This window comes from Cavia porcellus, unplaced genomic scaffold (genome assembly GCF_034190915.1).
Source record: "Cavia porcellus strain 051 isolate PalLab524CR breed Dunkin Hartley unplaced genomic scaffold, mCavPor4.1 scaffold_9, whole genome shotgun sequence".
Taxonomy (NCBI): domain Eukaryota; kingdom Metazoa; phylum Chordata; class Mammalia; order Rodentia; family Caviidae; genus Cavia; species Cavia porcellus.
The window spans coordinates 19907014-19927758 of record NW_026947492.1 but is presented as its reverse complement, the minus strand read 5'-3'; the positions used below and the strand labels follow the sequence as shown (position 1 = coordinate 19927758).

Genomic DNA, 20745 nt, shown 5'->3' with positions numbered 1-20745 from the left:
TCCCCATCTTCACCCACATTATATAAATATTGCATATTATAGAACTAATCAAATCATTACAGGATGATGAAGGCTTTTTTAGGCCTTCAAGATCTAACATTGGGGAAGACAATAATAATTACTATCGCATCTCTCATTCTCTTCGCGGTAGCCGTCCCCATCCCTACATATGCTGAAACTGAACTCAAGAGACTAGACCACTATCACTCTGATCAGCAAACAATAATATTGCGGGAATTTATATCATAATGCTACAAAATTAGCATTGGGTTTCTTAGTGTCTCTTATTCAGAGTATCTGTTCATTACATCTTGCATTATATAATCTGTTTCTGTAAATAATATTAAAAAAAATCTCATGTGTGAATTTCTACACATATATCTATCCTCTCTGTATTATAGGGACAAACAAATCATAACAAGACAGCAAAACAAATTCCTAGAAAAACATGCAATGGATAAGACATATAAGACCACAATATAGGTGATCTTCTGTAGTTACTATGTTTTCTCTTGTTATTTTCAATAGATTTGTCCACATCATCAGCTTAATATAGTTAAACATAGTATTACCTATTTTTATAAAAACACAACTTTGAAAGCATTGTAGGATTTGAGAGTTGTTAATAATTAATACCAGTATGGATATCCTTTGCATCTTGTCATCTTCAGAGTAGTTGCCTCTACTTTTAGGGTTGATACTAACAAGCATACCAAATTCAAATAAAAAAAAGCAGAGGTCATTGCTAATGGTGTATAATGATTTAAAAGACACAGTAGTCCTAGTGCCATATTTAGATTGAATTAAATTTGTTCTGGTCTGTCCACTCATGTCAGATTTGAGGACACAGACCTCTAGAACCAAAAATAGCAGGTTATACCATAGTAACTATCCTTACTTTCCTATTGACTTAGGCTGAAATCCTGTATTACTTACATTGTCTTACTATGACTGATCTTAATTGTATCTGAATCATAAGACTATTGGTTGGCCTTGACTGATCCTATTTGAAATCGGTATGTGTGTTAGAATCAACCCTAAAAGTAGAGGAAACTACTCTGAGCATGACAAGATGTAAAGGATATCCATACTGGTATGAATCAGTAACAGCTCTCAAATACTACAATGCAGTCAAATATAAGTTTTTATAAAAATAGGTGATAGTATGTTTAACTATAATAAGCCAGTGTTGTGGACAAATCTATTGAAAATAACAAGAGAAAACATAGTAGCTACAGAAGATCATTTATATTATAGTTTTATAAGTCTTATCCATTGCATGTTTATCTAGGAAATTGTTTCGCTGTCTTGTTATGACTTGGTTTTCCCTATAATACAGAGAGGATAGGAACAAATACTCTGAGGAAGAGACCTGAAAAACCCGAGGCTTATTTTGTAGCATTATAATATAAATTCTAGCAATCTATTGCTTGCTGATTAGAATGACATTGGACTGGTTTCTTCAGCTCAACTTCAGCATATGCAGAGATGGGGACGGCTATCACAAAGAGAATGAGAGATGCGATGGTAGTTGCTATTGTCTTCCCTAATTTGGAACTTGAGGACCTAAAAAGACTCCATCATCCTGTAATGATTTGATTAGTTCTATAATATGCAATAAGTATAGAAAGTGGGTGAAGTTAGGGACAACTATTTGTAAGAAGCTAGAGACAGTTAGATAAGGTAGATCTCCAGTGGATTTGCTTTGAAATCTGTATTTCTTTAAATTGTTTTTTTTTTTAAATGTTCTGTTCTGTTTTGATATGGTTAACCTTACCCTCTTAGAGATGTAAAACAAATAGGTGGGACTGATAATCATATTACGGAGCTTTTGTTCGACCATAGAGCAGAATGGTTTGTAGGGTCACTTTTTTGAATGTCATTCTAAATACTTTAATTCTATAACCTGAACAGCCATTTCGAAGATGACAATTTGTAACTTATCAACTGGCAATTTCTTACCTTTTGTTTGTCTGTAATTTAGTATTATTTCTACCCTTTTTTTTAATCTCCATGTATTTTTTTTTTCGTTTCCTTTTCTTTAAATAAAAAAAAACAAATTCAAATAAAATCAGTCAAGGCAAACCCATGGTCTTATGAATCGGATTCAATTAAGATCAGTCATAGTAAGACAATGTAAGTAATACAGGATTTCAGTTTAAGTTAATAGGAAAGTAAGGATAGTTACCATGGTATAACCTGCTATCTTTGGGTCAGATGTCTGTGCCCTCAAATCTGACATGAGTGGACAGACCAGAACAAATTGAATTCAAACTAAATATGGCGATAAGACTACTGTGTCTTTTAAATCCTGATACACTATTAACAATGACCTCTGCCTTTTTTTATAGTGTTTCAGAGCTGTCTATGCTAAAGACTATAGCTTACCGTCTCTGCCTCATGTCTGCTACTCCACTTTTCTGCTATAATTTGTCCACCTTACTCCCTCTTTCCACTGTCTGCCCCATTCATTGAGGCCTCTCTGCCACTGTTGCTGGAATGCTGGTATCCCTTTTTCTCTTTCTCTGGAATGTCCTTCAGCACTCTCTGTAGGGTTGGATTGGTGGCCACGAACTCCCACAGTTCCTCCTTGTCTTGGAAGCATCTTATTTCTCCATTAATTTTGAGAGAGAGTTTTGACGGGTATATGAGTCTTGATTGCATATTATTTTCTTTCAGGACTTGGAATGTTTCTCCCCACTCCCTTCTTGACTTAAGAGTTTGTGTTGATAAGTCTGTTGTTATTTTGATAATTTTCCCGTTGTAGGTAATCTGCTTCTTTCCTCTGGCTGCTCTTAATATTCTGTTCTTTTGGTGGATTTCTGGAATCTTGATTATTATATGTCTAGGCGTAGATCTGTTTTGGTTATAGGTAGCTGGTGTTCTGTATGCCTCTTTTATCTGAATATCACTTCTTTTTGCTATACAGGGGAAATTTTGCTTTAATATATCTTTGCATATTCTTTGTATTTCAGTTTTGGTTGCTCCTGCTTCCTCACTCACATTCTTTATTCTTAAGTTATGTATCCTTTTGTCATCTTCTAGCCTTTGAATTGTTTCTTTCTGGTTCCTTGTTATTTTTAAGAGGTTTTTTCTTTCACGATCATATGTCATAAATCTCTCTTCAAGTTTCATAAGGCTGGCTTTAGTTTCTATCAGGTCATTTTGCCAGTGTTCAATGGAGTTTTTAGTTTCCTGGTAATCTCTTTGGATCTGTTTCATCTATTCTAAGTTATGTTTAAATTCTTCTTCAGAAGTTTCTCTTTCTTTTCTGATTTCCTCAGTTTTCCATCTGTGTTCTCTTGGGCGGGCCTTGTCATTTCTTTAATTAATCTCTTTATATCTTGCCTCACTTGGATCAGGAGTACAGCTTTAAATTCACCTATGAGGTCATGGAGGTATTTTTTAATTTTGGCTGATGCTGTGTCCAGTATTGGATGGTTACTGTGCTTGTTCTCTTCAGTGTTTAGTTCTCTTGGGCTTATTTTCTCATGTTGGGCAGCTGGAGATTTTTAAAAATTTTTATCTCTTGTCATGTTTCTGGTTTCTTTCAGACTGGAGTGTCCTGGGGGTCTCTGGCCCTCTCCATATTGCTTAGGGCCTTTCAGAAGTGTGATGACTTGAGTTTTTGCTGTCTTCCCCAATTTGCTGTTATCTGGGGTAGGCGGGAATGCAGGGATGGTGCAGGCTAGCCTCTAGCCTCTGTGCCAGTCAATCGTAAATTAGGCTGTACTTTCTGGATGTCATAGAGTTGCGACTATATTGTATCTGCTTATTGGGCCCCTAGCAGAGGCTTGGTTCAGCCCCAGCAGATCCTGCCAGTTCTCTCTGTGCCAGAAGCAGCTGACTAATGTCACTGTGGCACAGGGTTCTGCCCCAATCCCAGCTGTTCTCTTCCAGATCTCTCTGTGCCAGAAGCACCAGGACAGCGAGTCTACCCAATTCCAAGATGTCTTCCACTAGTTCTCTGTATGATGCTGAAGCCAACACAGTGCCAGGCTCTGCCCAACTTCAAGATGTCCTCCACCAGACCTCTCTATGCCAGTGGCAACTTGGTGATGTCACCGAGCTGCAGGTTCTGCCCAACTCTAAGATGTCTTCCGCCACACTCTCTGTGTTATTGATGTCGCCCTGGTGGAGGACTCTGCCCAATTCCAAGATGTCCTCCAGTCAGCCACAGCAGCTGCAGGACCCCATCCCTAGTACTCACCAGGGCTCGGTGCAGGTCTTCCTCTTGAGTCTACTGCACACCACGCTGCTTGCCTTCACTGCGTTACCGGCACAGTGTGGAATGGTCAGAAAACTGCATAGTGTTCGGCTTTGGAGCTCCAGAGCTTTTCACAATCTCCTCTGGTGCAGCAGGGCAGTCCTGGCTGCTTTGTGGGTTCCTGGGTCTCAGTTTCCAGCAGTCACCAAAAGCCAACACAGCTTTTCCTATTGGGTCCACTGGTCAGTTTGCCACATTAAAAGCACGGGATTTGCAGCATCCCATTATCAGCCTTCGCAGTCTCAGCATGACTTTAAATCCTCCAGCCAAGCTGTCTTGGTTAATAAGAATCATTATCCATTCGTCTGGCCCTCTCCATGTTGTCATATTCTAGCATCTAATATGATTTCTTGGGAGAGACTTTCCGCCCAATCCCCTAGCCCGCCTCCATTTTTGAAACCCTCCATGAGGAAATTCTTATTATGGGTGGTTAGTGCCTAAGATGGTCTCAAGCAAGTCCAAACTATGTTGCAACAGAAACCAAGAGAAAGACTCAAATTAGAGAAGAAATGTAAAGTATTTCCCCAAAACAGATGGTGGGAAATGTAACTGGTGGATAGATGCTGTGTGGTACAGACAGACGAACAGAGGCTGATGCTCGGTAATGCCTGAGCTTGAGCAGAAGACTCACAAACCCTGCAGTGTGGTCCTCAGGGCCGTGCCACAGCCACGCTGGCCTCCAGCGCTGATCTTCCTGAACCCTGGCCCTGTCTTGGATGTCCGTGAGGTTCTGGCTTTCATTGCCCCCTGTTACAGTTTATTCTCCTCCCGTCGGGAGTCTTTTCTTTCTTTCTTTCTTTTTTTTTTTTTTTTTGGTCTAATTGAAATCTTTTTCCATAATATTTTGCAAATAAAAAGAACAAAAATGAACAACAACAAAGTAAATGAAAATCAGAAAGAACAGTAAAGAAGACCAGGTCCTGAGCAATATGAGCTACAATGTGGGTAAACCATATAGGAATCCAAGCAGCCTATTTGATAAATTAGGAATTTTATTAGCTGAGCCCAAAGATCACTTGCATGGGAGAGCGCATAGACTCCTGTTCCAGAGTCCCACAGAGTGACACCGAACTGGAAAGTTACAGAGCTTTTAAAATAGAGAACAACAAAAAAACATCCTATTGGAAACAATTTAGCTCAAATAATTTTTGGTTGACACCTGTATCCTGCTTCTTTGTTGAGCAGGTTAATTTTTGTCCTGGTGCAGTTCATTCTGATTTTCTCATGGAATTGTACTCTTAGTAATTTTTCACTCTTCTGAGTCAAATACAGGGCACAAGATGGCATCAGTTATGCCAAGCTGTAACACTGAGCAAGTTTGCTAGCTGTGGATTTGGGGAGAGGATACTCTTCTAAACTGAAGATCACTTAATTTTTCTTGGTTGCTGAGACAAAATATCCAACACCCAAAATTGAAGGAGGAAAGGTTCATTTCAGCTCATAGTCTGCAGAGGTTTCAGTCTGTATTCACCAATCTCCAAGGCAGTGTGGTATGGTAGAGGAGAAACCACATGGCAAACACGCAGGGTACAGCAAAAGCAGCAAGCAAGCAAACCACAGGAGAAGCAGTAACAACTGAAGCCTTCTTTCTGTCCCTTATGTTCTATCCAGGCCTCCTCCCTTAAAGCGGTAGCACCCACACCCAGGGTGGGCACCTTTAATCCCTAGCATTAATTCCAGCATCACTCACTTAACCTCCAGCCACCTCCAAAAAACCCCACCTACGACTGCGTGAGGCTTTGGGAAGACATCTAGATACAAGCCACAACAGCCCCTATGTTGAAAAGAGATTATCACGGTGTCTCAAAGTATGCAAACACAAGACACATAAATCGGTGCTCTTTCCTCAGCTGTCTTGCAATCTGTGTAGGGCAGTGGAGACAAACCTGTGGTGTGCGTGCCACAGTGGGCGTGCAGGGCCCTCTCTGTTGCCACATGAAGCAAATTGCCCAGCACCATTTCAGCAGCTGAACAAATGGATGTTCTGGTTTAACTGCAGTGTTGTCCCTTTGTGATAAATAAGTGGGTTCGGGGTTGCACTTTGGGTGCTTGGTCTCTAAAAAGTTCCCATCACTGGTCTATTTGGAAAAGACAGTCCTTCAGGAATCATGAAGAAAACTGATGCTGTGGATATGACTGTGTGGATGTATATTTGTGTGTGTGCGCGTGTGTGTATGTCTGTGTGTGTGAGAGAGAGAGAGAGAGAAGAATATTTTCATAATAAACTAGAGATTCTAAAACAATATCCAGCAACAAAGTGCTGAAGTTTTTAAATGTGCCCTGAGCGTGGCAAGCATGTATCCGTTGGTTGACTGATTTGAGCTGGTGAGGTGCTACTGATAGTGACGAAGAACAATGGGAAAAGCATGATTGTTTGTATTCTTTTCTGAAACTTGAGTACCTGTCCAGTGATGTTTTAATGCAGACCCTTTGGGCTGGGGTAAGTTGCCCCTGGGGAAGCAGCCTCAGGGTGGGATTGTAATAAGTGTCTCTGGGAAGAGGTTGCAGGTGCCTGCCTAGGAGTTCAGGGATGACCTGAAGTCCTCGCTCAGGACTGCCCTGGCTGTGCACATTGAGTTGGGCATTTGGGGAGCAGCATGGTTTGAGAACCTCCACAAATATTTTTTTAAAAAAGCAGCTAAAATGACAAAAGGAAACTGCCATAGACAAAACTAAGGCCTCATGATTTAGGAAATACAGGATTGTGGCATTGAAAGTCCATTCCTCAAAACAGAGCTTTTTTTGGAAGAAATGAATGTTAGGCACAGCTCAAAGACTCAAGTTTTTGAAGAAAATGCAGAAATGGATAGGAGAGGGGCACAGGGAGTAGCAAATCTTGGAAATTGCTTAGCGGCAGCTATACGTAATGATATTTTTTCTATTTCCCTTTCAGGACCCAAAAACAAATGAAAGAATTTTCCCTGAGCCGCCACTGCTCCCCACACAAAAATGTACTGGGGTATTGCGGAAAACCCCACCTACTTTAAACATGAAAGATCTGCAAGCGAGCCTCATATAAAAATGTTGCAAGAAAAATTAACTGAATACCAGGCTTACAGGAAATGATAGACTGTCAGAAAAATGAAGTTCGAAATTATAAGGAAGCTCAGTGTGACAAAGTTAAAGAAAGGACGAGACATCAGTATCAATCAAAATAAGACATTCTCGGCTTCTGATTTCTTTCCAGTCCAGTATAAGAGCCCTGGAGCTTCTCAGGAAGGAGAGCTTTGGGTAGAGGCCGAGTGCAGGGGACTGTAAGTCCAGTGGCTGAGTACAATGTCCATACAGTGTGGGGCAGATGACAGAGCCTGACCACGCTGAAGAGGGCCTCTGTGCAGAGCGGCAGGGGCAGAGGTGGGCCGTCCTATGACATTGTTGGGGTCTGAGTGAGTGGAGAATGCTGTCACCCACGGCCCAGCGTGAGGCTCTGACAATGCTAAGGAGGCGACTTGGGTGGAACACAGTGGCACTGGTGGCTCCGTGAGGGGCGTTGCAACTCGCGTGGTGACACAGGAAAGGTCTTCACAGGTAGTGTGAGAAGGGTTTGTGCATGAGGGCATAGTTGTGCCGTGGCCGGGAGTGGGCTGTGGCACCCAAGTGAGAGAAGCCAGTGACAGTGAGAGTCATCGAGCTGGACGTGGGAGCCCATGACAATAGCCACAGCACTCTGGAAGCTGAGGCAGGAGGATCACAAGTTCAAATCCACCCTTGGTGACTTAGAGAATTAGGGACACCCTGTCTCAAACTTTTCTTTTTAAGAAGAGGCCTGGGTTTGTAGTTCAGTATGAAGGCCCTGGATTCAGTCCCCAGTAGCAGACACACATACGCATACAAACACATGCAAGCACTGATTAAATACATGATGTGTTTAGTATACGTGGAGCTCTGATTTCCACAGTTGTAGTAATGATCCAGAAATATGGAAAGAGATAAAGCTGCATAAATCCTGAATATGAATATGTATATGTATATGTGTGCATAAGTGTGCCTGTGTGTATACATGGACAGACCCACAGCAGAGATCCTCCAACATTAATCAGCACACCTAGAGTGCATGTTAGTTTCTGAAGATTGTTTCTCCCTAAAAAAATTAGGTCTACTAAAGGGAAGGTACACAGTGAAGGTTTCGTTTTCATGGTCTTGCTGCTCTTCACAATTATGTTACAAATAACCAATGCTGGCAGGGATGTGGGGGAAAAGAAACCCTCCTCCACTGTTGGTGGGAGTGCAGACTGGTGCGCACTATGGAAATCAGTGTGAACATTCCTCAAAAAATCAGGACAAGAGGTCCCATTTGACTCACCTATTCCCTTCCCAGACATCTTCCTGGATGAATTAAAAGATTACACCACGGTCATATATGTGCACCATGTTTATAGTGGCACAGTTTGTAGTAGCCAAATCTTGGAAACAGCCCAAATGCCCATCAACCAAGGAATGGATAAAGAAGATGTGGGCTTTTATATATGGTGGAGTACTACTCTGCCATAAAGAAGGATAAGCTTGAGGCATTCTTAGGCAAACAGACGCACCTCAAATCCATACTCTTAGTGAAATAAATTGGACACATGTGTGTGAATACCATGTTGTTTCTCTGATGTGAGAAACCAAAAGTATAAATAAGGACTTAAATATATACTAGATATTGTGAAATAGGAAGAAAGTGTTCAAATGGGGAGGGGAAGGGAAAGGGAAAAGTTTAAAAAAAAAGTGAGAAAAGAAGGAAAAATAGAAACAAATATTCCATAAGTGGGGAGGAGAGGGAGGGTTGAAGGGAGGGTGGGGGAATGCATCAAAATCAAGTTATATCATGCACAGGTATGAATTTTCTATGAGGAGTGTGATCATTACATATGTCTAAAATGTACCAATATAATCTCATTGAAGCAAAACCCTCAAATGATAGACCAGTATTCTGTGAATGCCCATGGCTCGCGGCTTTTCCTGGAAGGGGACATGGAAACTTCAGGGCCTTCCCACCTGTCTCCTGGCCACCAAAGGGGAACAGACTTTCTTCAGCATGCATTCGTGCCATGAGTACAGTGCCGGGGCAGTGCCCCGCAACCCGGACAGCGGCCACAGACTGAAACCACTGAACCATGACCCCAAAAACCTCTTCCTCTTTTTAAGTTGAGTCTCAGGTATTTTGTCACAGAATTGGAAAGCTGAGTGACACACACTCTCAAATAACCTCCTATACATTCACAGAGAAGAAATCATTTTTATTGTCAGCAGATAACCTCACTGGAAACACAAATAAGTCGTGTGCACCCTGCCCAGACACATTGGGAAGAACATCGAGCCTTTGAGAACAGATTGTAGAACTGTTTCAGATCAGAGGGGACTGGGGAGGTAACAGCAACTAAATACAACACTGCAATCCTGGAATTATTTTGAATTTTATGAATTATTTTGAATTTATATTTATGAATTATTTTGCTCTAAAAGTACTCTTGGGAAATTGATGAAACTAGGAGGGGGTGGCGAATCATGCAATGTATCAGTGGTAATTTTGTGACTGTAACGGTTGTATGGTGGTTGTGTGACAAGATGTCCCTGTTGGAGGAAACAGATTACAGAATTCAGGGCTTCTGAGGCATTTTGTCAACAACTTGCTCAACAGACTCAGTATACGCTTTCTGTAGTATTAAAACCAATAGGGATTCAATGAGGCTGAGATCAATATGTGATTTGGCCTAGTGTTTGCTTGCTTAAATACAAAAAAATTAGTGTATTTGAGCTGTTAATTGAAATGGCTAGAAAACATTGTGACAAAATAGATATTTTAAAAAGACACAAACAACATTTCAAGCATGAATATTATTTTTCTCTTTCTGGTTATAATATTGACAGTTGCAGAGCAGAGATATAGCCCACTAAGATAACTGGATAGAGAGTAAAGTCATGAAATGTCAATACTTTTTCAGTATTTTTTTTGAGACAGGGTCTCATTTTGTAGCCGAGATTGCCCTGAACTCCTGGCGTTCCTTCTGCCTCAGTTTCCCAAGTGCTGAGATTGTAGCTGTGCACCACCATGCCAGCTTGAAGAAATCCTTAAAATGCTATTGAATGTTTTTAAACATAAGGCACAAGTGGAGCTCAATTCCAGCAAAGAATGAGCTTTCGCTCTGAGATCTAAAGGAACAGTCTTCTCAGAAGTCGCCTTTGAAGGCTCTTCACAGCTGACCAAGTGGCAAGCGTGGCACCACAGACTTTGGCTAGAGAACAGAAACCAGCACGGTGCTTTAGAGACTTTTGGGAATGAACATATCATGGTTTGGGATCCGTGGATGTCAAAAGGTGTCCTAGTACTCCTGCTCACCGCGTACCTCTCGCGAGTAATCACTAAGTGTGTAATCAAGACATCTAATGGGAATCATCGAGAAATATGTCATGTTGCCAGGTTCTCAGATTTCAGATTCCTGCTGGAGTCTGCACAGAGGGATTTTAACACTCAGAAAACCCAAAGGGGGAGCTCTCAAGTGAAGTGCAGGGAACGTCAAGCTGTCAGGAAATAGAGGAGTCCTTAATACTGTTTCCACTGCATCCTGGGCCGTTTACATTCACCATGCACAGCTTCCCTGTGCAAAAACACATTCACTCACAAGATGTGCAAAGTGGATTTACTGTTTTCAGAGAGGTGGCAAGGGACAGACATTTCAAATCCACTGTAAGCTGGTAACCTAAGGCTCAAGAGAGCTGCCCAGAGAAAGTGGGGACTTCACCGAGTGTACCCTATTTAGCACCACGGACAAGGGACCCCAGTGGATAGCCCAACCTGGGTAATGGATCTCATGGGAGTGGGACACACTGTGCAGAGGTGATGGTTCATGGGGATTGTCAGTTTGACTCATATGGAGAGATGCCTAGCAGGTTAGTGAAGCGCACTTCTGGGACTGTCCAGGGGGTGTCTGGAGAGCACTGTCACATGGGTCAGTAAATCCAGTAAGCTTGCAGGTCAAATGGAATGAAAGAGAAGGAAGAGGAGGAAGTTGCCCTGTGTGCTGAAAGCTCCATTCTCTCTGAGACCGTAATACTAAGTAAAATAAACTGCACACACACGCGTACATATCACATAGATTTTGCTGCATGAAAAACTCAAAGTATATATAAAAAGCAAAATAAAAGATAGATAATAAGAAGTAGGGAGAAGGATCTTTCTCATAGGGGAAGGGGATCAAGAGATGGAGGAAGGGCGGTGCAGGAAGAGGAAGGTGAGGGAAAGGGGAAGAAAAAGCAATTATGATGTGTTATGTACACGCATCAGCTCCTCAGAAGGAATGTACACATTGTGTACCACAATGATGTGCTAATTAAAACAAGGAAAGAAAGCTCCGTTCTTCTTTAGGGGTTGCATTTTTGCAACTGTGAGTACTAACATCAAATTCTCAAGATTTCCGCTATGAATCCATTTGAGCCATTCTCCGTGCAGTTCCAGGCTTTTAATCCCAGGTTGGCATTGCGTCTTCGATCCTTCTTACTGTGCCCTTGTGGTTTCTTGGGTAGAGCAGTTACTGGGTCATCTGGCTCTGCAGCATGACATGGCCACTTTGCACCTTCCTGCCTCTGATGCTGTAAGCCTGATACCCCCTTGCAGGTAGACACATAGGCAGATAAGTAGATAATAGATAAGGAGGTAGATAATGCATAGGTAGGTGATAGGTAGATCTGTAGGTGGCTAATAAGTAGGTAGAGGATAGATAACAGGTAGATAGATGATAGGGAGGTAAGTAATAGACAAGTACATAGATACACAGCTGATAGGTTGTGTTTGCCTAGAGAACCCTAAGAAATGGAACAAAGCTTTCAAGCATTCCCCACCTTAAGAGGGGTGGCTTGTGTAGCAATAGGGAGGTGATTGGGTGACAGTAGAAATGGGTGGCGAAGGAAAGGAACAGAAAGAGATTCAGAGGGCAGGGGGACGAAATGAGAGAGGCGATGTGCTGTAAGTCTGCATCTTGACAAACGTACTAGCGCCTGGGTTTGGGCTGAGAACGCTGCAGGGTCTGGGGTGCCCCTTGTCTGCTGTGTGCTGCCAATGTGTGTAAGAAGGCACTCGTATAAGCCACAAAAATAGAAGAACTGAATCCGAAATGGGCACTCTCTGCTGGGGAGAATGAGTTTCTAACAGAAAGCAAAACTTTCAGTTATCCACCACCAACTTTATTGCTACTTATGCTTAATCAGTGTCGTGATTCGTGGGTGCTTAAAGACATCCGAGAACTTTCAGCTGAAATATTTCTGTGTACCTCAGTTCTCCAAGCTGATACAAAGGTGCTGTACGAATCGGGTTTTAAACTCTACTGTAAGGAACTCTGAGAGCATAGAAATGCCAACCCTTTTAATGAGAGAATTCCACGGTTCACACCTGCTATCCCCTGACCAGAGAGGTGTAGCAGAAGTAAGTCAAAGGCACCAGGAAGGGTGACATGGGTTTAGGAGAAGGGTGCAGTACTGGTAAGACACACGGGGTGGGAGAACCAGGGTAGGTAGAAGATGAAGGCTAAAAAACATCAGTAACGTTCCTGGATGAGGCCTTAAAGGGCTGAACGTATTAGATTAGCCTGTTACAGTAATTGGATTTGCAACAAGTGTACCGGTAAACGCGCCTGTTGATAGCGTACTTCCCAGTTTTGCAGAACTTCTGACAGTCCATGTAGGATAACACGAGAGAAAAGTCTGCAATAGGGAAGAGTCACAAGAGAAAAGCCAGTGATCTAAGTCTTCCAAGGCAGGTACAATCTGGCACCAATCTAGCAGCAGGACACATTTGGCTTCCCACCTTACAGTGCCCAGGGAAGCGATGCAGAAATTGCTGGCTACCTGAAGGGGTTGGACAATTTAAGTGAAGTACTTGATAGTTCTCAATGCATCGTGCACCTGTTTCATTCTCTTTTCTGCTAGAGAATTAGCAAATAGCACTTTGGGGCTCTCTAGGTAAAAAAAAATCTGTTTAACCATTTTTATTGGGAATAGAGAATCCCCACCTCTCTGTCCTTCCTAATACCCCACACCCTCTTCTTTTGCAGACGCAGGGATCTGTTCTACTTGCGCTGGGGGTGTTTGTAACTGGCTTGTGTCGTTTGGTTGTTCTCATCCTGAGATGCAAAATTACCAAACCCACTGTCTTGGGAGTTCCAAGGTTCTCATAGCACCTCCCCAGACCCTCTGACTTACTATAGACGACCTTTAGAACCATGCACGACTCGTCCTTCTGAGCAACACAGATGCCAAAGTCTCTTCTGCAGCGCTCTCCTGTTATTTGAAGATGACATGTTGCACATTTCAGTGATGCTGCAGCTAGAGAAGGACAGAGCTGGGTGTGAGGCCAGACAGAGGCAGGGGCTTGGGATGGAGCTGGCAGTATTTTACCTGAGGGAGTGGGGTGGCCAGGGCCTGGGTGGGTGGATGAGGACCTGATGGTGGAGATTGGCAGAAAACAGTGAAATCTTTTAGCAACTTTTCAGTTATCCTACAGTAGAAAGAAAATGCTATTGGGTGATTAAAATATCCTGGCCCCAACCTTAGTCCTTTTCATTTGAAATATTTTGAGCAAAAATTAGCTTCTAAGTCATTCTGTACCTTAAAAAAGGATCTATTCATGCTGTTTTCTCCTGCTTTACAGGTGGAGCAGCATGAGTTTGGTGAGGAGGAATGCTTTACAACATTTTATTCAAGAGGATGGGGTTCTGACATTTGACTTTATTTTGGGTTGTACATTATTGCTTACATATTGTTAGGAGTTATATTGTGTTGTTTTGAATTCAAGTATAAACCCCTATGGAAATCAGTATAGAGAGTCCTCAAACCTAAAAATAGAATTGATTTTGCCCCAGCCATTCTTTTTCTAGATATCTTCCCCACAGAGTTAAAGGGATCATATTCCCATGATACACACATAGCCAGGTTTATAGTAGCTGAATTCACAATTCCCAAGTTGTGAGGGAGGCCTATGTGTCCATCAGCAGACGAATGGATAAAGAAATTGTGGGATGTGTACACAGTGGAGATTTAGTCGTAAGGGTGAGCTCGAGTCATTTGTAGGAAAATGGATGAGCTTGCAACCTTAATGTTAAGCTAAATAAACAAGACACAGAAGCTTAAATATTGCATGTTTTCTCTTATAAGAGCAAACCAATTGGTGATGTAGCTCAGTGGCACAGTGCCTGGCTGGCAAGTGTGAGGTCATGAATTTGATTCCCAGTACCAGAAAAGAGAGAGAGAGGGAGAAAGAGAGGGAGAGAGAGAGAGAGAGAGAGAGAGAGAGAGAGAGAGAGAGAGAGAGACAGACAGACAGACAGACACAGAGACAGACACAGACACAGAGACAGAGAGACAGAGAACCAAAATCTAAATAAAGAGCAAATTGAAACAGATGGCAGGAAATAGGGAAACAGATCTTTTGCAACTGAAATTGGGACCAAGAGATGGAGAGGAGAGGAGACGAGGATTGAAAAAAGCATTAAGGTGTGTGATACACATACTCCAACTTCTCATGAGTAATGTAATCATTGTGTACTATAAACATGTGCTTATAAAAATGAAACAATTCCTGGAAATACAAAAAGAAAAACATAGTAACACCTTTCTCAGATTTTACAGGCTGAATTATTGCAATAAATATTCAATTTTTAAAACTCTCTTCTTGGTACACTTAACTAAGAAAAGAAAGAAGCATTTATTTATTATCTCAGGAGGGCCGTCTTTTTTCTCGAATTGTAGCTGATTTAATCCCTACAAAAGCCTTGCAAGAAGGTGTAAGGTCCGTTTGTCAAATGAGCACCCAAGGTACACAGAGTGTGAGTTCTTGATTCGACCTTTTAAAAAACACTTGTCTGATTTGAGACTGTACAGAATTTCTCTCCTAAATATACTTGTCATAAAAAAGTTTTCCAAAAGGGTGTCAGAAACTATCACGTATGATCCAGAAACACAGCACTATTATTCTTTATAGACTGACTAGCTCCCTTAGAAAATGAATCTGTATTCATGAAAAGATGTTCTGAGGGAAATCTGGTTGGGATTTGGCTAATACGGGGTGGCTGAGATAGAGGAGTAAAGAAGGACAAAGTGACAGAGGTACAGCGACCTCAAACACTGGGAGGGGAATGGCGGACCCTGGAAAAGACAGAAAGGTTGCTAGGAAACCTTCTCTCACAAGTGCGGTCCAAGTTCAGCCCTGCATGGATACCCTTAAGCATGCGGACTCCCCTGGAGTTAGTTCCCTGAGTCCTCAGGTCTGGGACTCACCCATGATGAGGCAGAAGAGGGAGAAGAGCCCCAAAACGCACTTGTTCATCCTGACTTGGAAGTCTCCGCAGGGCTGCGGGCACAGGTGTTTGGGCTCCAGGGAAGACGCTTTTGCCTTCATGAGTGGCCGCTGATTATTCATGCCTAAGGGAGCTCGTCACGCAAGGGGTTTTTTTGGACTCGAGTTCATTGGCTGTCCTTCCCACAGTAGAAAGTAGTGGTAACTCATAAATGCTGGGCATTGCAGTTTATGAACGTTTTCAAAAATGTAAACTTATAGTTGCCATTCAGAATCCAATATTTGATATCAAATATTTAAGCTCTGTGTCTCATCTAGCTTAACGTTAGGGTTGCATGGTGCACCTATTTTCATACGAATACCAGCAACTTATTTTCAAGAGTCTCCAAATCCACCAATCTTCAGGATATGAAATTGCATTGTATTTGCACATAGCTCTGGTACACTCACCTGTGTACTTTAAATGATCTTCTATGTGTATTCTAACTAAACTGCAAGGTGATCGCACAGTTTCTGTTCTTTCAAGAATCTCTTTCATAGATAGTTCCTGAAAGGTCCATTGAATTTTGAATCTTCATTGTACCAGACTAATTCTAATTTCAATTAGAATTCTGGAATTTTAAACTCCACCTAAATATTGAGGTCCTGAAACCTACTCAACATCCTTCAACAGTTCCTACAACTATCAAATTGTTTTTCCTAAAGTAATTTAGCTTTTCATTTCTCACAGGTCAGGAGAGGATGGCTGTCAGACCCTGTGACCAGCTTGCATGGTGTCATAGAGTGGGAATAACTGTGTTACCCATCTTTGCTGTCATTTATCTGTGATGTTCTATTCAACTAGTTTTTTGAGTTCTTTGGTACTTTTAAACGTTCTATGGCTCATTACGTAAGTTGTGAAGATGGGCAAACAGTTCTGTTGCTTTGAAATAACTAATCCTCTGTTTGACAAAGGATACCACTGTCCAAGCATAGCATCCAAATTACATTTACGCCCATGCCATAAAAGCCTCCAGTCAGCAGAGATGCCACCTGTCCTGCTCCGAGGGGGAGAAAGCAGAACACTGTGTCCTCATGTTCAGGTCTTGAACTTTGGATTTGGGGTGGGTGACAGAGATCTTGCTGTTAGCCTAGAGGAGCAGTCTGCACACTTTGTGCTTCTAGGGGACACCCTTCTGTTTTGGGGGAAACGTCTCTAGCCTAGAGTCAGGCTCTGGCTTCTGTGGGGGCAGCGTTTGATTTGCCAAGCAGAAATCAAGATTTGGGTGAGAAATAATAACACACACTGGCAAGAGAGGTGCTTGCTGTAGGACCCAGAGAAATACATAGTGCCCTTCTGCCTCCAGTTGCTGGTGGGGACCGAAATGAAGAAAAAAGAACCATACCCCACTGCTGAGTGCCAGCTACCTGCCGTGTCTGAGGACACGTTTCCACACAGATTGTCTCTCTGAGCTCTTCTAACAGAATGGTGAAGAACCTCGCAAGTTCAAAGCAGGGTCCATACCTAGAGAGTGTCACTAACATTCAGGCTTTATTCACCATATGGCCATGCTTCAGATGAAAAGTCACAATAGATACTACAAAGTTGCAAAACTCCCTTTTGGGTCTGCTTATGGACTGATTTCAGGATGGTGCATTAACATCTTATGCTTGGACAAGGTTTCCTAATCCTGTCTAGTGGCCTCTTAGCTTTAGGAGGTGCAATGGTTTGGATACACTTTGATCCACAGGATTTGGAAGTTGGTGTCTTTCCTGATGCTGGGATAAAATATCCAACAACGAACTTAAAAGAGGAGAGGTGTGGCTCACAGGTTCCTAGGCAATGTGGTATTTAGTCCACGATTAACTGGCTGGAAGGCAGAAACAGAGCTGCAGACGTGCATGGGGAGAAAGGCTGCTCACTCCACGCAACCAGCAGAGAGGGCACAAGAGTAGAGCCAGGGACAGAACAGCTCCTCCAAGTCTTGTCTTCCGTGAGTGACCTGCTTCTTCAACCAGGTCCCACCTCCTACCGGAGCAATGAATGAAATCACTATCATTGGTGCTCCATGATCTTGTCACCTTCCAAATACACGAGGTTTTGGGAACCTTTTACATCTAAACTATGGCGCTTGGCCCCCTATGAGGTGGAGGCCTTGGAACCCTTAGAAGTGGGTCCCAGTGAGAGGTCACTAAGTCATGAGGGTGTAATTTTCACTGGATCCTTGGTAAATTCTTGAGAGAACAAGGTGTATACAGAGGCTCCTCCCTGTTCCAGCTTCCTGCCTTGCAGTGTGATGACACTGGCTTGTGTCCCTACCATGATTCTGTTTGCTATGAAATGATTTAATGAAGGGGCCTCACCAGAATCAGTTCAAGCTTATTTTGATTTTGAACCTCTAAAACTATGAGCCACACAAACCTCTTCTCTTTGTAAAGTACCTACCTTCATGTATTTCATTATAGCAACTGAAAATGAGCTACTACACAGTCATAAACTTTAATAGAAAATTTCTATTTTTAGTCTTTTTAATTTCTATCTGATAGAAAACCTCCCTATTATCTAAATATTTACAACAAGCTACAAAAGAATTAGCAGTAGCTGAGACTTTGTTAGCCATAGTAAAAAAATAAGGCTTTATCTTCAAAATAAAAAAAATTTAAAAATAAGGTTTCATTTGTACCTTTGAATTTTGTGGGACACAAAAGTCACACTGATTTTATTTTTGAAATATTCCTGGGAATGGATGTATAAAGACAGACACAAGAATCTCTTGTGTATTTCTGCATCTCAGGATGTGGATGTTTTCTGCCCGATAACTAAGCTCTATTTGGAAAAGCACAGTTGTATAGCTTTGTCACTTTATAAAAGTCTTTCCTTTGGTATTCACCAGCTTGCTAAATAAAAGAAGATCCATGTTGTTGAGAAAATATTTGTAAACTACCTAAGAACTGGTTTGCAAATTGAACAGAAAATTGGGGTTTTCTTGTCAAATAGCGCGGTTTATATTTCTTTATAAATTGAAGCAGTCCTTAGGAAATTGGCAGTTTTGCCATTCTCCTCTATTTTGCAGTCAGATAAAGCTGAAGGCATCTTTCAACAAGGTCAGCTGCTCTTTTTCCTTTTGCTTTTGCCTGTTCTGTGCAGGATGAAGCTATTAAAGAAAAATTCTTGCATGATTTTTTTTTAATGAAACAGCAAAATTCAACTTTTTGGCAGTGGTGACAACAGCAAAGGTGATTTTCAGGTATAGAAAATTTGGACTAGAAACAAGAACTCTTCATAGCCGGATCTACAGTGGTTGGTACCTGGCTACTTCTCCATTTAATCACCTAAGGAATTTCCTCCCACATAGGACACTCATCCATTTTAAGACATACATGTGCTGATGACTCTTTAATAAATTTTAAAATAACTAAAATACATTGTATCATCAAGCAAAAAAAAAATCCAACTCTGTCAGAAGCAGGTTTCTAAATAGTCACATTTAAGAATATTTTTGTGGAGAGACATTCTCTTGTTTTCATGAGGCCAAGTTTTAAAGCACCTGTGCTAATAAGTGGAATCTTTCACTTCTGCCTTTTTTGTTTGTTTTAAAGGAAAACAAAGCCTACTGTTGAAACATATTTAAAGAGAGGATTTTATTCATGGTGTGGTTTACCTGAAAGACACTTTTCACCATTGGAAAGGTTAAAATCCTAAATATGGTTAATGTGTAAGTGTTCCACTTCAAGGTCCTAATGTTAAAGAGCGTTAGTGGCCAAGCTGATATACAAAGAAGAGGATTGAGATCAGCATCCTTGCAAACTTTTAAATGCTGCAGTACCAGGATAGCATCAAAATCAAAAAAGAGCTTTGTCAACTTATTCGAGAGGAGAAATCTTTGAGCACTGGAAATCTTTTGAAGCCATTTGTCTTTTGATGACATTAAAGCTGAATCAATGGATTATATTATTGTATTTTCTGAGAAGTCATGTCTAAAACGTAGACAGAGATGAATTCATTTACCTTAAGACAAAACACTTATTACCACTGGAGCTTTTTAAAATTTGTTTTTATTTGGAAGTTATTTCAAACCTGTGGGAAAGTTGAAAACTAAAAAATAATACTGAAATACCATCATAAAATACTCACCTGTTGTCAACATTTTATTTTCTAAGGATAGAAATATTCTCAATGCAGCAGTGAATGTAGCATTAAAACATTATTTTATCCCTCATAGCCTGTTATTTCATACAACAATATTTTAGGTGCTATTTCCCCCCTGAATAAAAGAACCAGTTTAAGGTAGGTGTTGCATGAATTGTTTTCTTCCTGGCTTCCTTTAACCTAAAAATTTTCTACAGCCTTTCTTTGCCCTTCATGTTATAGACACACATTTTCGTTTCTTTTGAGGAATCATCTGGCAATAGAAAAGCTGGATAAAATGGCAAATGTAATTTTCACTTTTAAAGAAAACACCACATTATTCTTCATAACAACTGTAACACTTTGAGTTTCTACCAGTGGTGAATGAGAATTCAGCCCTTCTGCGTTCTTGCCAAAATGTGAGGTCAGTCTTCTTTATTTTAGCTTTCCTAGTGGGTATGAAGTCTTTTAATTAGCATTTTATCAATAGCCAATGGAGTCTTTTCATATACCTATTTGACATCTGTATACCTTCATATATTTGACAAGATGTTTTCTAAACTATTTTTCCCATTTTAAAATTGAGGTGTTTATTTCTTGCAACGCCAGGTGTATCAGTTAGGGCTTGTAGAGGAACAGATTTAATATAAAACCCACAGATAAGCATACATGATTAAATAAAGGGTTTACTAAGTAGGCTTATAACACCTGCATATGGAGTCAGGGGCAAAAAAATGAAAAATGGGTCCAGTTGAAAGTCAAAAAGCCTAGAGCTCACTGCAGAATCCAGTGTAGGACTGTGCTGGAAAGCCAAAAGGTCTTTGTTAGAAGGCCGACAAGTCCTTTGGAAACCGGAAGGAGCTGGAGAGGAGCATTCAAAGCTAATGGCCAGACTGGAGCCTCCAAAGCAGGAAGAGGAAGGCTTGTTCTTCTTTCCCTCTTTAAGTCTATTGGTGGGTGCCACCCACATTTGGCAGTTTACAAGTCACTAATGCACAGACACATCCACTCCACTAATTTAATAAGCATTTCTCAGTCCATTCCAGTTACACGTCGCAATTAACAATCACACCGGGCACTGAATTCAGGACCTCGCTTACA

General features: G+C 41.4%; 1 protein-coding gene across 1 annotated transcript; it reads right to left on the bottom strand.

Moving 5' to 3' along the window:
- Nucleotides 1-12821: 12821 nt before the first annotated feature.
- On the bottom strand, nucleotides 12822-15566 carry Pate3 (prostate and testis expressed 3). The gene is made up of 3 exons (XM_003472560.1): nucleotides 15518-15566; nucleotides 13445-13567; nucleotides 12822-12946 (listed from the first exon to the last, which is right to left on the bottom strand). Exons 1-3 carry the CDS (start codon nucleotides 15564-15566, stop codon nucleotides 12822-12824), a joined length of 297 nt encoding a protein of 98 aa, XP_003472608.1.
- Nucleotides 15567-20745: the final 5179 nt, after the last annotated feature.

What these genes read in the sequence shown, in the direction of transcription:
- Pate3 (XM_003472560.1), bottom strand. Translation starts at nt 15,566, where the DNA reads ATGAACAAGTGCGTTTTGGGGCTCTTCTCCCTCTTCTGCCTCATCATG. An exon ending in CCTCTTCTGCCTCATCATGG is followed by an intron (nt 13,568 to 15,517) that starts GTGAGTCCCAGA and finishes GTCCTTCTCTAG; the next exon opens with CTGCAGCATCACTGAAATGT. An exon ending in GGTTCTAAAGGTCGTCTATA is followed by an intron (nt 12,947 to 13,444) that starts GTAAGTCAGAGG and finishes TCCCTATTGCAG; the next exon opens with ACTTTTCTCTCGTGTTATCC.